Raw genomic sequence first — 17,645 nt, 5'->3', positions numbered from 1 at the left:
AGGCAAAAATATCTAAATTTTGAAGTAAAAAACTCACCAGTTCGGCTCGTAGGGGGTCTTCGATGGAAGCTCCGATGCTTAGTATGCGAGCTGGGTCCGTAGCTGAAGTTTGGATTGTGACTGTTTCCTCCGTGGGCGAAGCTCGCTCCTCACCTTGCTCCGCCGTCCGCTCCAGCTCGAGGTCGTCTGCCGCCTTGGGGAACTTCATGGCCAAATAGTAGGTGGAGACCGCCACCCGTAGGACATGCGTGATCGGCCGCCCTATTATGGCATTGTATGGGGAGGGGGTCGCGACTACCAGGAAATCATGGTTGAGTCTGACCGCACAAGGCCATGTGCCGACTTCCACAGGGATAGTTATTTTCCCGAGGGGCCTAACTTCCTCTCCGCTAAATCCTACCAGGGGAGTGTTCGTGGGCTTCAGCTCGCTCCTCTTTAACTGCAGCTGGTCAAATGCCGATTTGAAGAGGATGTCCGCTGAGTTGCTCGAATCTACGAGTACGCGCCTGACCTCGAAATCGCTGATCCTTAGCTTAATGACAAGCGCGTCATCATGGGGGTAGTGGACTCCTCGTGCATCGTCCTCCGTGAAAAAGATTGGCTCTTCGGTCTTTGGTCTCTATGGGGGGTTCCTTTCTTCGAGGGCCGCTTCGCGAACTGAAGTCCGGGCTGCTGCCGAGGTACACTCCGCTACCACCGATCCTCCCACTATTACATGGATGGTTCCCCGAACTGGCCTCTCTTCCAGAGGCTACTTCTGCAACGGTTCGGCAGGTCTGTTGCTAGACTCGGGTGCATACCTTTCGTGCTCCCCTTGCCGACCTGCTTTATTTATGTTGTGCTGTATAAAGTTTCTCAAGTATCCGCGATGGATGAGTCCCTCTATCTCGTCTCGGAGGTTATTACACTGTTCGGTGCTATGACCATGGTCTCTATGGAAACTACAATACAAATTCTTGTTTCTATCGTTCGGATTTCCCTTCAGGCGAGGTGGCCACTTAACGTACGGAGCGTCTTTGATCGTCATTAAGATCTCTGTCCGCCTCGTGTTCAACGGCGTGTAGTCCGTCCAAACTGCTAGGGGGGCACGGAAGGATTGGTTCGGCTTCGGCTCCCGGGTCGGGTTTTTTCTACTCACCGGGTTGGAGAGCTCGTTTTCTCTCTTTCTTTTCTCGTTCCCGCCTTCGGTTCGTTGGTTGATCTCTTCCTCTGTCCTCATGAACTTATCCGCGAGTTTGAGGAATTCGGCCACGGTCGCGGGCTGGTTGGCCACCATGTGCCATTTGAACTCTTTGTGCGTCACCCCTCTTTTGGCCGCCGCAAGCTGCACTGCGGGGTCCAACCGCGGTATTTGCAAGCATGCCTCGTTGAACCACTTGATGTAGCCCCGAATAGATTCTCCTTCTCTTTGGACCACTCCGAAGATGCTTTCCTCTGTTCTGGGGCACCGTCGGCTGGTGACGAAGTGTGTGGTGAAGACTTGCACGAACTGGGCCCAGCACTTTATCGACCTGGGGGCCAAGTTCCTGTACCAAGTGCGGGTTACCCCCCTGAGGGTGGTGGTAAAGGCCACGCACATGCACGATTCGCTAGCCCTAGCAAGGTGCATTTGCGACTGAAAGGCGTCAACGTGGTCGTTGGGGTCGAAGGACCCGTCGTACTTGTCCAGAGGTGGGAGTTTGAAGTCTCTGGGTAAGGGGACCGCCAGGAGTTCCGATGCGAGGGGGGAAGGAACGGAGAGAGCCGGGGTAGCCCCTACCTCGTCCGAGCTCGTGGCTTTGCCTCTGAATTCCGACAAGGCGCGGGTGGCGGTTCGGCGACTTCGCCGACGCCTTCGCCGTTGAGCGGGCCTTGTGCTGGTGCTGCTGGCCTCCGTGTTACCGAGCTCGATGGGCCCGGAATGCTGGTAGTCCGCCGCCAGGGCGCTGAATCGATTTTCGGTGAGCGGGAGCTCGGGCTTGGAGCGTCGGGGTGCCGACCTCGCGGGCGAGGTTCCCGACCCACCCGCGGGTTTCGAGGCGGGGATGACATTTTTCTCTCTTCGGCCTGGGGACGAGGCCTGGCTGTTGGGGTGGTTTTGGGGCCGGGAGGCCTTCGCCTGGCGGGGGCGCCCATCCTGCGGGGAGGCCTTGACAGGCCTCGGAGCGGGGTGGCGAGGTGGAAGTAGTGGTTGGTTCAGTGGCAGTTGGGGGAACTGCTATTGATAGTGATACTAGGAGATGTTGTGCAACACTTGGTGCTGGTGAAGCTGGTGTTGCTGGAACTGTTGCATTTGTGCTTGCATTGCCCGCATGCACTGCATCAATTCCTCCAATCAGTCTTGGCTAGCATCCAGGGGGACGGCAGTTGGTTCAGTGAAAGTTGTCTCAATGGGGAGTGGAAAGGGGACGTTTGTGGTAGGAGGGTTTACGGGTGCCACTGCTTGTGGCGTGTTCAGGATGGGGATCCCATCCGCCGAAAGGGGGATGGTGAACTGTCCAACGCACACTACGGGGACCTGAAGTTGCTCCCCGGTGGCGTTTGTCTCCGTGCCGCGTCCAGTGTTGTTGGAGGAGGCCATGAGTGTTGGGTTTTTTGAAGAAGAAAGGGGGTATCGAAGTTTGGAGGGAGGCTTTTTGAAGCGTTTTCCCACAGACGACGCCAATTGATGGAGCGCGATCCGGCTGGTCTTAGCTGTCCGCTGCCTTGCTTCCGAACGGGGTAGCAGGGATCCTGAAACGGAAGAGATGGGAAAGCTCCGGGGGGAACCCGGTGTAGAGGCTTCAAAGCTCAAGTTAGAATCCTTCAAAAGCAAGGTAATACCAGATAGCGCAAAGTTTGCATACCTCCGTTGTCGGGGGGCAGGGGGCTCTTATAGTCACTTCGTGTACTCGTCCCGAGGCCCTTGTCAGATCGGGTATGATTACCCTTGCGCTTGTCAACTCGGCCGTCGTCCCTTTTGCTGAGATAGAACCGTCACTGCCTAACCGTCTAACTGGAGATGGCGGCGTCAGTGGCGGTGGCAGGTGGCCATTTAGAGTGTTGCTGCCAAACGTCAGATCCCAAGTCAGTCAGGCGTGGCGCCCTCGGGCACGGACTTCCCTGGTGTCAGGCATGGTACGACTTGTTTGGCTTTGGTGCCCAGAAGATTATGCGAAGTGCTGAGCGAGGCGGCCTTGAGCTCGGAGGTATCCCGAACTGTTACAAGGTGGGTCAGTTCGGCAAAGTCTATCCCGAGCTGTTACAAGGTGGCAGTTCGGCGAAGTCTATCCCGAGCTGTTACAAGGTGGGTCAGTTCGGCGAAGTGTATCCCGAGCTGTTACAAGGTAGTTCGGCGAAGTCTATCCCGAGCTGTTACAAGGCAGTTCGGCGAAGTCTATCCCGAGCTGTTACAAGGTGGGTTAGTTCGGCGAAGTGTGTCCCCTTGTTCCCGCCTAGGCTTGGCCCCTTTTGCCGAGCTGTCGTTTCTGCCACGTGTCTCATAATAAAGAGGTCGGGCCAAAACTTCCTTCATCAGGTATAGATTCAGTTTATTAAATAAAAGTTTGTACTTGATTTGTCTTCAAAACCGAAAAAAGTATTTGATAAACCATTAAACTAAAGCGCCATTGAGAGCCATATCAACAGTTGAGTGAATAAACGCTCAACTATTGAGGGAGGCATTAAAATGAAGCTTCACCTACGGTTGGTATACACATAAATCAAAACCCACTTTTATGAATATCAATACATACAAACGAACATAATGAAAAAAAAATGATAATTTAACAATAACATGATGGCATTTTAATAAACAATTATTACAAAACATCCACAAAACAAAACAAACGCTTAAAATCAACATTGATTAATTTCCCTTTGTCATTTCAAAACCAAAACTGTGATAGGTTTTATTCCGCACAAATTAAAATCCCCTCTTTTCGTAATATACATAAGCAATCCTTCTGTTCTCCAGAAGTGGCTCAGTTCAATCATCTTACTATGATATTGTGTTGTTATTATGTTTTAGGTTGATAAATATAAATTTATATGAGAGAGATTTTTCTACTTGAAATGCCTTCAAAACATTTTGAAGTAATCAATATAAACTACTATTTCTACCTGAAAGTCAAATTTGATATTTTTCATATATTTCTACCACCCCCTTAATCAAATTGCTAGAGAGAGATGTTAGTTGATAATACAATCATTAGGAGAAATGTGCTTTTCTGGTTGTTGCCTAAGTGATCATGGCTTAGTTGTCCTTGTTCCTTGTCCAGGATTATAATACATTATTTAATTTAGTTATGAACAATAAACACATTGAGCTGTTAAATTATGATGTATATAAATGTACGAACTTTCATTAAAGCTCTTCTGGTTTTAGAAAAGTAATTAACATATTATTTTTGTGCTCATGTCTCTATTTCTTAAACTATATTATAATAAAGGCATAAGTACAAAAGTGTTTTGCCCTGCCAAGGTGAGTTGTTGCCTAGCTAATTACCTAGTTGACCTTGACCGGGATTAATATGTACTTATCAACTTTTAACACAAAAAATACATTAGCTATTAAATAATTGTATAGACCTTCTGGCCTTCTTGCTCCACTGTTGTTTAAGAGTCTTACTAAAAGCTTATTGGTTTGGTTGGGCTGTCTTTCAATGAATTAATTAATTCTGATTAATTTTGTGATTTTAGGAATCATTTTTAAGTTTAAATGTATGAAAATGATTCTAACTAGTTTTCTTTTTGGGCTTAAAACCCACTATAAAAATTGATTGTTTGGAGTAAAAAAATATCCAACTTGAAGGAAAGAAATATTTTTGGTCTGAAAAAGGCATTTTTCAACCGGTGATTTTTTGAAGCAAAATTTAAATAAAAATTACTTTAATAGGTTTAAACCATAAGTCATTATTCATGGGGTGGTTTTGATTGGTGAAACTCTAAAATGCAAGATCTTTCCATATCATACCCACCCTCTCCCACATAATCACAATTGAGATTTTTTTTTGATGAATTCTCATTGGTTAGTGTACAACTTAGCATAAATCATTTTAGTTTCAAGTATAAGAGATCTTGAGTCGTTAGGATGTACATATACCTACCTACAAAGTTGGCCTTATTTTTTTTTTGATCTTATATTAGTATATTTAAAAATGAGCCCAGATCTCCTCAAAGCAAAATCTTTGGACAGCATCGAGTGGTACATAAAGATATTCTCAATGTGTGACTAAATTCTCATGATTTCAGAGTGTATATAGAGTTTTTGCTTGCAGGGAATCCGGAATAAGTGCGGGCCTCATCTCTAATGATGGTAATATTGGATAAGTGCGAAGCTGACTTCATAATACACCTTCTCTTTTCCAAATTTTTAATGGTGTCTACACCAGATTTTTCCATCAAAAGGTTGAAATTTGTTAACATCATCTACCAATCAAGCGAAGCTATTGGTTCAATCCAACTCAAAATCTTCCAAAGAACTGATCCATTGATATCCATCTGACAAAATAATAAACAAGGAGAATTGAGTCATTAAAATTTAAAATGAATCTAAGTAATTAAAGGAACTAAGGGACGTAGGTGGGCTCCTTTGCTAATTTAATTAGTAATTAGGTCACTATACCAACATGATAAAAAGGGTTTAAAGGAAGACTTGTTCATTAGTGGTGGTGGTTAATGTTGCGTTTTTTTTTTTTTTTTGAGATTGTGAGTGAATACCTATTTAGACTAGTGAAAATTGTGAAATCAGATGACAATCTTTTCTTAACCCATGCTTTTTATTATTATTATTTTTCGCTTCATGACTATTATTAATTTATTCTTATTCGATGCTCATGATCTGGAATCCTGGATTATCTTTTCCTAGGTCTGAAATGACTTCTCTTATTCCATGCTAATGACATGGATTATCTTTAATAGCCAACAGTGACAAGGATAAATTAATAACATTGTTGCAAAGCTTGGTCTATTCCTTAATGATATAAAGGGGTGTTTGTGAATGTGAATTAAAATACAGAAAACTAACTTGTACTTTGGAGGTAGTGGCAATCAAGTCCCTACACTTCCACTAGTGACAGAGAGCTACTCTATATTTTTGTTTATTAATTTTTTATAGAAATCAAGATGTGCTACACAAGCCTGGGGTAGTACGTCCCCAAAAGTCTCCCTTACAAATAGCTACTAAATCACTCAGAAGATTACAAGGATCAGGATGCAAGGAACCAAACCTAGAATGAGCTTCATTAGCAATCCAATCAGCTGTTTGACTCGCCTCTCTGAACACGTGTCTGTAACTTATTCGACCCTCCAACTGATCCTTCAACTTTAAGCAGTCTTGGATGATATTCCTTAGGTTTCAAGGAGGATGGGTCTGATTCTTGAAACAAGAGATAATCAGCTTTCAGTCCCCTTCAATAATCACCACCACCACCACATCTCTACAGTTTGTCGCTATATTATGAGCCTCCCACTCAGACCAAGCTTTAGAATTGTTGATTGTAGAAACACCAAGAGAGTAGCCTTTGAAATCCAGAATCTCATCCCCATGGTTCTTAGCCATCGCACTAAATAGTACATACACCATTGGTACAGCGGGAAGCATCAAAGTTAATTTTAATCGGCCCAACTTCAGGAGGGGTCCACTTAATGTTCTTCCAATTCTTTTTTCTAATTATTGAAATTTGGTCATTTCTCAACTCTCTAAATTCTTTGAAAGTCAAAATTGCTCTATCAATAATTGATGCTGCACGATATAGGCATTCCTAACTGGCTATGACCTGGCTTTTGACTAGAATGAACGACACCTGAGAGGAAGGAGAAGGTGAAGGGTTCTCGGGGAATTATCCCGGTGGGAACACTCCCGGTGGCTAAGTTAGAACTGGAGAAAATTTCAAAGAGAGAGTAGAGAGTAAGAGTGTTGAAAATGCTTAAGCTTCAAATCATTTTCCTTGTGAGAGTTAGAGCTCTTTTATGTTGGAGCTCGGTCATACTTGGCATAACTGCCACCACCCAAGCCGTTACTGCCAGGGCAGGTGTGGCAGGCGTAGGTTGCTGCTACAGACTACCATTGCCAGGTACGGACTCGACAAACGTGTCATGCTTTCCAGAGACGATGAACAGAACGCCACCTGGCAAGGGATCAGAGCCCTGCCACCGGGTTTGGTGGGTACGGATGCCAGATAGGCCTCCCCACAGCCTATCGAGTTACCGTGCGTCGGACTTCCTGGGATAGGTTTGTCCCGATACCGAGGTGCCAAAGTGCTTGCGCTGGGGGCGGTGCTGCCCCGAGGTGCTCCTCCCTCGGGACACTTAGCCAAAAATCGAGGTGCTCTCTCCTTGGGAAGGGAGAGCTCGGGACCTTCCACACTTTGTGGGAGTCAAAATTGGCCAGGTGTCAGTCCCCAGTGAGTTGCTTAACTCGTCGAGTGGCCAGCGTTGGATTTGGCGTGTCTCTCCCGTCGAATCGCAATCGTGTTGTCAGGCTGAGCTGTTCATTGGGCTGAGTCACACACACGTGTCCCTGGACTACGAGGTTGGGCCAAATCACCCTTCATCAATAATCATTTGGGGGGCGCCGAAGTACCAGCAAAGATTTTATTATTTTTATTCTTCCAAATCTGCCATAAAATAAGAGCACATCTTTCTTTCATATTTGTATTGTTTTTAATGTCCTATATACTTTTAGATTGTTATAATGTTCCATCAGTTTTGAATTTTTATGAGACTGTATTTCCCTCTCCTCTACTATATAAGTATGTATGTATATATTGGTTTGAAAGTTAAAACTAACACTGTGAAAGTTTTCATTTCTTGGCAAACTTCAAAGCAAAACCCAGTTTGCAATTCAAAGATGTAAATATGTCCTTTTCCTCCCTTTCATACAGTTTGGCCAGTACTCATTCACCATCTTCTCCATCAAAGGTTGAATGAACTCCTTTTATTTACACTTATGATCAAAGATTGTTGGTTAAGCTCCAGCCGTTTGCAATGCAAATGAAATTTACACTGGTATATGAATGCATGAGGACACAAATGGGTTAAATGTAAACATTGGTTTAGTTTTGATTTTATTTTTGTTTAGGCTTAGTTTGGTAAGAGCACAAATACAAATATGTACAGAGCAAATACATTCAAAATATAAGGTTTTGCACTCTATACATTTGTGTTTGTACTCCTACCAAAATGAGTCTTAAAGGCTGTGTTTGGTTGCAATGCAAATAAATTTGCACTGATGCGAAACTGTGGCAGTGCAAATGATTTCAGTGTAAATTCTGGCATATTCTTGTTTCAAATTTTAGCTTATTTTGTCTGCTTGCACTACAAGTGGAGTAAATTAGGACATGAAGCAAAATAAAGTAAAACCCAAAACAAAATTAAACAAGAATTTAAGTTTTTTTTTTTTTTCATTTGCACTCCTTTGCATTTGTATTAGTACAAATAAAATTGCACTGCAACCAAATGCAGCCTTGTTTGCAAGAAGTAAAAATGGAAGGTAAAATGATGAAGTCACCACTTCAAATAAAAGAAAAACAGAGAAAGTTTATTTGCTTGGAGGAGCAAAATATAATAAGTAAAATGGTGTTATCTCTAGGGGTGAAACTTGTGTTGGCCCGAGTTAGCATTTTACACTTCAAATTTTTGACAAAAACCCAAACTGAGCCTGCCAAATTGCATCCCTAGTTATCCCCACCTTGTATGACAGTAAATTAATGTAACCAGAATGTGGTGCAAATTTTACATTAGACTTAGTTATGAAGGAGTACAAATACAAATTTGTAGAGTACAAAACTTGTATTTTGTATGTATTTGCATTGTACATATTTGTATTTATATTCCTTCCAAATTGAGCATTATTTTTTTGGGGAGCACAATTTGCATTGCCTGCAAATAAGATAAAGAAAATGTAAAACCTGCACCAAGTGAAATTGCATATAATAGGTAAAAACAAACTTGATCAAACATGAACCAAGTGCAGAAGTTGCATTCAGTTCAGATTTGCAATTAACAACACGAAAGAATGTGTAAATTGCGAATTTGTATCATTCGTAAAGTACTTGATAGTTTGATAGCCAGTGAGTAAATAAGATTTTGGTTTGAGAGACTAATTAAGGAGCTGTTTGTCATTGATGCCATTGACCCAGAAAATGGCACCACATCAGCGCCACATCAGAAAAAATGTTGCCCCAGAAAACAATGAGATGTTTGGTTCTGTTTTTCAGAAAAAAATGTTGCCTCAGACCATGCCTTGGAAATGGGGAAGGCGTTATCTGAGCAAGCATTGGATAATGTAGACCAATGGCAAAAACGATTATACAACATCAATATCAAACAAAGCAAGTGTCATTTCCTCAGAAAACATCCTATGTGACAGCATTGATGCCAAACAAAAAAGGATTTATTTTGTCAAAAAATGGTACAACAGACCCTCATCCATACAGCACCATTTTCTCAAAAGACGACTCTGAAACAATGGCATCGATGCCAAACACCAGCTAAGAAAGGTAGGGGTGTCAATGGACCGAATATTGGTTCAAATGTTCAACCCTATCATATCTATGTGAACTGTGAAGCGTGAACTGCTCAAACTCTTTCCTGTTCGAGTCTTTGAGTTGAAAATTCTCCTATAAAAGCTATATGAACTGTGAAGCGTGAACTGCTCAAACTCTTTCCTGTTTGAGTCTTTGAGTTGAAAATTCTTCCCTAAAAACTATATTGAGGCTTCTGGGCCCCCAGTATTGGATATTTGAGCATGTTTGGAGCTCTCTAAATGGCTCCGTTAGAACCCTAACCAAGTAAATGTTCAACCCATCATATTTCCTGTTTGAGTCTTTGAGTTGAAAATTCTCCTATAAAAACTATATGAACTGTGAAGCGTGAACTGTTCAAACTCTTTCCTGTTTGAATCTTTGAGTTGAAAATTCTTCTCTAAAAACTATATTGAGGCTTCTGGGCCCCCAATATTGGATATTTGAGCATGCTTGGAGCTCTCTAAATGGCTCCATTAGAACCCTAACCAAGTAACCATGCCTTCATTTTTTATCTAAGATATCTAAATAGTCGCCATCCAACTGGAATTTGGTGAATACATTTGATATTGATTTTTTTTCCTGTTGTTTTTTGGGTTCGAAATAGTGAGGTTGATACATATTCCATTAGTGGCTGAAATCATTCACTCGTGATTCTCTTTTATTTTCCCACGTCATGGTCTTTGCCTTTTTCTATTTTTATCTAAGGGACTATTTGGGTCCGAATGGTTGTTACTTTATCTTTTAATGTATAAAATAATAAAATAATAAAATAATCAGGGATATGGAACTTCAACTTCATCATTTGAATCCACAACCTATTTAAAAACTTATTCACTGAAATATAAAACAATAAGCTTCTTCAGTTATTATCAAATGGATCCTATCAGAGTACGAATTGTCATTAATACACCCCCCAAAAGGGGCGTATCAGTACTTTGCATCTAATACATCATATTTTTAATTTTTTTTAAATTCAGAATAGATCTTTTCAATATTATTTAACCTTTAAAAAATATTTTCTTAAAATACCTTTAAAACTATTTTGAGAGGTCACTGATACAATACTACACGGTACACCTGGTCTGCATGTCCACGTTATTATGATGATGTTTAGTGTTGTATTTGGGACTGTTAATGTACTCCAAAATCCCAAACCTGATATTTGGATCTTAAAATCTGCATCCATTTAATCAGATAGCTTGGCGAAGTTAAGAATCAAATCTGATTAAAATTTATTTTATAAATATATAACATAATTTTGTATATGTATGAATATTATATAATTACATACATTTTATAATTATTAAAATTAAATTTATAATTTAACTTTTAAATTTTTTATTTTGAAAATAACAAAAATGAATTTAAATTAAATCTGACTTCAATCCAATCCAATAAGTTTTAGATTTAAAGTTTCAATAAAATTTTGATCCAAATTCGACTCAATTACAGCCCTACTTATACTTTTGTAGGGAACCGGCCGAACCGGCAGAAAACCACCATGATTGAAGTACAAGTTGAGATATATGCAAGAAACTACAGGCCCACAGACACGAGAACAAGGGTGGTAGGATTTGATGAATTCCAAGACTGTACATCAAAAGAAGGAAATAAATAAATAATACGACCATAAAAAAGTTTAAAGTACATATGTGCATATGTTTATAGAATCGAGGTTAATCAAAGTGAATAAAACTAATCACAACCCTATTATAATCAGGACTCAAAATAGAAACCCAGAACCTATACGTAATAAGTAATGTTGGGTCTATCGGGTTGACCCGAACCACTAGTATTTGTCCGACAGACATGTTATGTGCCCCACTTTTAAGTTATATAGTGGGCCTACATTTTTTTTTTAATCAAAGGTCCATCGAGATCAAGATATTCGTTTTTCCAAGAAAAAAATCATTTAAAAAAAAGGATTAAGATTATGATACTCGAAAAACATGATACCTGAGAAAAGTTTATAATCAATCAACAATCAGGTGGTATTAATTAAAATTTAAGGGGCTTTTGATTGGCTAAAGTTTCATCGGACTCCGATTAGGGTTTGGATCCATTGAAAATTTAACAAACTCTCAGTTCAATCATAGCCTTACATTTCATATGTGATTTACTTCTCGTAGGTTCGATTGGTTTCAATTTACAATTGATTCCGTAGAAGCTGGTCGGGTTCAACTAAAGTTGGGTTAGGGTTGAATAGAAGCTGCTAGGAAAGCTACACTAATCGTATCTATTGTTTTAATTAATTGCGCTTAGTGTCGTTTACACCCTGCTTAGATAAAAAAAAAAAAAAATTCAAGATTTCTGTCTTTATAAAGCCCAAAAGAACAAAGACCCCCAATTTTAAGCATTGTACATTGAGCCTTAATAGTGTTAACGCTCTTTAGACTTTTTTTACTCATTTTCCTCACAGCCCAAAGCTAAAAAGTAAAAGTTTATTCAAACGGAGCCTAAAGAGTTGAATTGAATGTGTTAAGATGTGGTTTTCTCTTCCTAGGTTAGTCTAAGTCGTAAATTATTATTGTTCCAATTAGAGTTTTCTGGATATAGATTTGACTTTTTGAAACATCCCAAAGACAGCCTGAGGAGAAGAGTCATCTGATTAATTGAGTAAACATAACAATCCATCGTACATAATACAATCTCTTGTTTATTAAATTAATAAAAAAAAAGTCTATACATCCACCTAGAGTGAAGTATACGTAACTTTTTATTTTATTATGATTAATTGGTCAATATATTTACCAACTCCCAATAAAACCCTACTTTCCTTCTTTAAAATTTATGATTTATGGGGGGACTCAGACCTTCTTGTTTTGTACTAAAAGTGCCTCCTTACATTTATTTGCAGTGTAATTTCATCTTTACCGGTACAAATCTATATAAAAGTGCAAATTCTAATTTAATTTGCTTCAGATTTCACCTGTTTTATTTTACCTCATCTGCACTGAAAATAACATATAAAGTCTCGTACAAAAACAAACTTGAATTCACTCTCAATTCATTTATACTCCCATTAATTTTGCACTAGTGCAACTGAAAATGTATATTATATTGCAAACAAATGAAACTTTTAGGCTCAATTTGGAATTGTGTACAATACAAATACATACAAAATGTAAAGTTTTGCATTTTATATATTTGTATTTGTATTCCTTCTAAACTGAGTCTTAGACTGTATTTGATTGCAATACGAATTTATTTGCATTGATGCAAAGTCATGGTAGTGTAAATTATGATTTATTTTTTATTTTAAAATTTACCTTTTTTTGTTTGATTGCAGTAAAAATGAAGTAAAATAATACCTAAGACAGAATAAAGTAAAACCAAAAATGAAATTAAGCCAAAGTTTGTATTTTTTTTCATTTGCACTCTCATGTATTTGTACTAGTGCAAATAAAATTGCACTGCAACCAAATACAGTCTTAGGCTCTGTTTGCGGTGGAAATTTGAACTGAATACAAATTCCACATCTGCTTAAATTTTGCATCCATTTATTTATAAATTATAATTATGATTTTCACTTTTATCCAAGGATGAAAATATCGATACACACGTATTGATATGGTCGATACTTTTATGTTTATTTTTTATTTTATAATAATGAGAGGGTCTCAAAAGAGGTTTGAAACCTTTTAAATTTTTTAAAATATTTGTATATTGGTATATAAAAATACATCCAGATACATTGATACCGATACGGGATATATGATATCAATATTTTAATCCTTACTCCTATATAATACAAAATTTACACTTTTTTGTGTCATTTGCACAGTTGCATTCATTAACAGAACAAAATTTGCGTCTCAATGATTGATGCAAAATTACATGCAACACCAGATAAAGTGGGAGATCACATCATCTTAAGCAAATAATACATTATTTTACTCCTTATAAACAATAAGACAAAGTACCAATTAATGGTAACTCTGGTTGTGGTTATCGTTAGTTGTAATGGGAATTCACATCGGTAGTTGTAAAGGGGCATCAATCTTTGTAATGGAGACTTGGGATCAAATCCGAATATTATCAGGGTGGTCGGGGGTTATAGGTACGAGGACACCAATGCATTTACTCCCATTCATTTACACCAATGCAAATAAAATTTGCACCGCAAACAAAGTGAACCCTAACAAATTTTATCTGTGCGGAAATTTGTCGTACAATGATTCATTAACTATGATTTCTCTTTACCAACCGACATCAGAAACCAGGAAGCAATCGGAGCAACTGCCATTAAATAAATCCAGCCAGGGAGCAATCGAAATAAACCCTAAACAGTACCGATCTTAGCATAATATTATCTTAATCAGCCCATCAAATGTCAAACACTTGGAGGGCTAATTAACGACTGATCCAAGGAAAACAACCTAGCCAACAAGAGCAACTTAACGTGGAGACACCTAATCAGAGACTGGATTATCGACCCGGATGACTTCATTAATCCCCATCCGACGGTGTCGAAGCCGCTACGTTACTAAATCAAGACTCATGATCCAATGCGTTACAATATAAAATTGCAGCTTGAGAAACAGAGATGATGGTTTATTAATAAATCCGACGGCTGTCAGATGACTCAGGTGTTGAGATACTCACCTCACGTTGATTGGTGCGTAAGTCCACTCTCCTAAAGTCTTACTTCTCTTAATTAAATCACCAATAATGGTATCCCCCCAAGGCCCCCACAGCTTGCTTAGCCTTGAATCGCGATTCCACGCGACCTGACTCGGTTGGTTGGAGACCTGGATTTTAGTGGTGAGCGTCGTCCACTTATTCCAATCCGGCGGTCTGACGTCAATGAGTGTAAACTGTAAAGAACCCTCCCTTCGTTTGAACGCTTTCCCGTTTTTTTTTGTCCGAGCGAAGCTTCTTGTAATCCGCGTACACTAATGAATTTCTATTTCTCGTTGATATTTTAATATTTTTTCTAATTCTTGACGATGGAGATCGTTACTTGTGTCAATAAATTTACGATTCTTGGCGAAATCAGAATCTAATGAACTTTATTTTTTTTCAGAATCTTAAAATCCAGAGGAGGAGAGGATTCTGTTTTCTGTTTTCTCGTTTTTGATTGGTGAGAGGGGGAGAATTCTTGTTCACTGTAGTCTAAATTCGTGAGAATCTGGTTTTTGTCTTCGGGGAAACTATAAATCTCAGGGTGGTTTAATACTTTGATATTTCCTCGAATGAGGAGTTCCGCTTCGTTCTTTGCATCTCTGTCTGAAAACTGAGCTTCGTGTGTCGAGATTTCTTTGGAAATAAGTGGAGTTTGTTTAGTCGAAGGGAGTGAGGACTGGAGGAGATTGAAATTTATTGCTTCAAGTTCCCGTAAATTGATTCAAGGAGCAGCAAAACAAGATGACCATGGATCGAAACCAGGGATCGGAGAACTCGGAAGCAGCAGCTAAAGGAGTAGCGGTGGTGGCGATTGACTGCTTGAAAGGGAGCTCGAAAGCCGATGAATGGAATGGGGACATGCTTCAGACCGGGGACATCGTGGAGGAGCTCAAGATCGGGAGCTTGATGTGGGTCAGATCTCCATTCAAGAACGGCAAGCAGGGCGTGCAGAAGCTCTTGCACGACTCGTTTAAGAAGAAGGAGACTTCGATTCATGTCAGAATCCGACGAGGCCGAGACGAGTTTGTTGAGTTGCAGGCTTGCATCGTTCCCAATGAGTTCGCCGGGAAGAAGCAGTACATGCTCCGGTCGATCGAGGATCCTAACTATGCCGTCGGGTTCGTCGACCGGACGGAAAGCGAGTGCTTCGAGCTGCAAGGTAAGACCTTTGACTTTCGAGCCATGAGATTACAGTGCCACACTCCCTCCATGTTACACGTGTGGAAATGTAAAATCACACAAATAGCCCTATAATTTGCGTTGTTCAAGTTCAGCCACACAGAATGGACAATCCCATTGCAGTCGAAATGGATTAATGCCAAAGAAATTATCAGACACCTGGGCCCGTCTCACATTTGTAGAATTGTTCAAATTTTCAAATAGAAAGTATACGACAGAACAGACTGGTAATTCCAGAAGGGATGGAAGTGTTTCAAACTTTCCATTGCGTGATATACATAATTCCTTTTGTGCATCTGTAACTAACTTTCTTTTCTTGCCTTTGTGTTGGTCATCAGCGTCAAGCTTGAGGCTTTATCTGATATCAAATTCTTCTTCTTTATTGGTCGAAGATATTTGCTTTAGATACTTTATGGTGCCATGAAAAAAGGGTTATTTGCCTTTGCATAATCCGGTTGGATTGGCTTGAATCTGTAGAAGTCATGGCCTCATGGGTGATCTTGATGGCAACCCTTGGCTACTCTTGTGTGCCTGTTGGGGAGGGAGGTGTTGGTTTGTTAGTCATTGGGTGAAAGCTTGAAGCATCTTTAGAACGTAAAGAGCCGTAAGGAAAATGCCCCCAAAAGAGAATTTAATGATTATATATAGTTATCAATGCAATCCTCCTGCTATTGATTCGGCAATTAAACTGAAAAATTGTGGGTCTGCAGGTTCAAGAAGTACCCGGGTGGTCTCTGCCTTGAGCAGGGCTCAGCTTCAAGATGGATACGTATCATATCCATGGGAGAGGAGGATCCAGGAGTTACTCCCTGTTCCTAATTCAAGCTGCTTTCTGTCTATGCTACTTCTCCCTAAGGCCTCTGACAGGGTTGCTTCTCGGTACAATGACCTGGAGGACACACTCTCCAGGGCAAACTCCTGGCTTAATGCCTCTCAGGCTTCTGGAGTACCTATTGTGTTCATGAACATCCAGACAGAGTCTCTTCTTACCAAGGTATATAAATTCCTCATTCATGAAAAACAAGTGCAAGAAAATTGTTTTTGGGGACCAAGGATTTAATTTAACATCATGGAGCAGATTTCTGGAGAGACGGCTTCATCCACTGTCAATGCTGGTTCCTTGTCTGACCTATCAAACCTTGCCAATGTCAGTCTCTATGGTTTTGAGGATTACCATGGGGTTGACATTGGCGTAGTGAGAGCAGTCCGTCTCTGGTATGCTCCGATTGGTGGCGAGTTTGCATTACAGATCAAATTAAAGGAAGGAGACACAAAGCTCGGATTTGCCATTAGCCGCACAGAAGAGGTTGCCTCAATAGCCCTCTCCACCAGTTTGTTCTGTATTAGACATTTCTCTACTTTTATTGATAGAAGCATTTACTGCAAAAGGGAATTTGTTTTTATCAAATTTCCGGTGGATTTGCTTATTTTTCTTTCTTGTGTGATTTGATGGACAGGGCTTCATTTACATTTCCTCTGTGATGGATGCCGGAGAAGACGTGGCTTCCACTCGATCAGGACTTAGAGATCTGTACAAAGAGGCGATAAGAGCTTCTAAACTCCTGGTGCTTTCAAGAGTTTCCAACCAGAAAGTGCTCCCCTGGATGGTGTCCTCGACGGGAGCCATCCGGTGCTATGACACCATCTCGCTCAGCCAGAAGCTGTCATTACACCGTCACGCTCTGAAGCCGATTCTCATTCATGTTTTCATGTGGGACCGAGCATTGGCTTGCCAGAGCGGAGGCATTGGCAGGTTCAGGGCCAATCCAACGCCTGTGATGCCGGTGCCATATGAAATGGAGTTACCACGTCCGACCAACGAGAGCCAAATACTGCCTCTACCACCTGATGTCGAGCTCCCTGAAGGCTCAGAACTGAGGATTGAGAGAGACACGGCTGGGGAGTTATCCTTTAGGTTCCATGACTTCTCACTTTCGAGCAATTGGGTGTGATAGTCTTGTCCTAAACTTTTTGTTTGTATAAATATGTGACGTCATGAGTTCGCCCCAAGTCTTAACTAATGGGCCCCCATCACGAGCTTGATTGATGGAATAAAGGGTAAACTTTGGTTCACCATTTTGAACTTATGACGTTTTTTCATGGTATTTCTAGGGCTGCAACTTGGGCCGGGTTGGCCCGAGTCGGGTTGGGCTGGGCTGGGTTGATGATCGAGTTAGGATTAGGGTTGAAATTCTTGAATCTGGCCTTAATTTGAGTTGGGTTAGGGTTGATCCCTCGGGCAACCCAATCCAACCTGAACCCGACCTCCTATAGTACTAGAATATATATATATATATATATATGGGGGTTATATAACTATGATGCATCTAAACAAATCAGTGTGTATGCGTG

General features: G+C 40.7%; 1 protein-coding gene across 3 annotated transcripts; it reads left to right on the top strand.

The window, feature by feature from the left end:
* Positions 1 to 14,152: 14,152 nt before the first annotated feature.
* Positions 14,153 to 17,366, top strand: LOC148844736 (uncharacterized). 3 transcript variants are annotated; one of them, XM_088953251.1, is made up of 5 exons: positions 14,153 to 14,307; positions 14,515 to 15,273; positions 16,004 to 16,287; positions 16,372 to 16,599; positions 16,751 to 17,366. In XM_088953251.1, the coding sequence occupies exons 2-5, from the start codon at positions 14,856 to 14,858 to the stop codon at positions 17,243 to 17,245; spliced, it is 1,425 nt and encodes a 474-aa protein (XP_088809377.1). In that variant the 5' UTR covers positions 14,153 to 14,307; positions 14,515 to 14,855; the 3' UTR covers positions 17,246 to 17,366. The 3 variants fall into 3 exon arrangements, with proteins under 3 accessions (XP_088809377.1, XP_088809378.1, XP_088809375.1); XM_088953252.1 differs by having other exon boundaries at positions 14,283 to 14,369; XM_088953249.1 differs by lacking the exon at positions 14,153 to 14,307 and having other exon boundaries at positions 14,342 to 15,273.
* Positions 17,367 to 17,645: the final 279 nt, after the last annotated feature.

Source organism: Nelumbo lutea, chromosome 7, assembly GCF_056320005.1.
Source record: "Nelumbo lutea isolate HS-2025 chromosome 7, American lotus-T2T, whole genome shotgun sequence".
Taxonomy (NCBI): Eukaryota; Viridiplantae; Streptophyta; class Magnoliopsida; order Proteales; family Nelumbonaceae; genus Nelumbo; species Nelumbo lutea.
Note: the sequence above shows the minus strand (reverse complement) of the source record. Positions and strands in the feature narration are given on the sequence as shown.

What these genes read in the sequence shown, in the direction of transcription:
- LOC148844736 (XM_088953251.1), top strand. Translation starts at nt 14,856, where the DNA reads ATGACCATGGATCGAAACCAGGGATCGGAGAACTCGGAAGCAGCAGCT. An exon ending in CGAGTGCTTCGAGCTGCAAG is followed by an intron (nt 15,274 to 16,003) that starts GTAAGACCTTTG and finishes GTGGGTCTGCAG; the next exon opens with GTTCAAGAAGTACCCGGGTG. An exon ending in CCATTAGCCGCACAGAAGAG is followed by an intron (nt 16,600 to 16,750) that starts GTTGCCTCAATA and finishes TTTGATGGACAG; the next exon opens with GGCTTCATTTACATTTCCTC.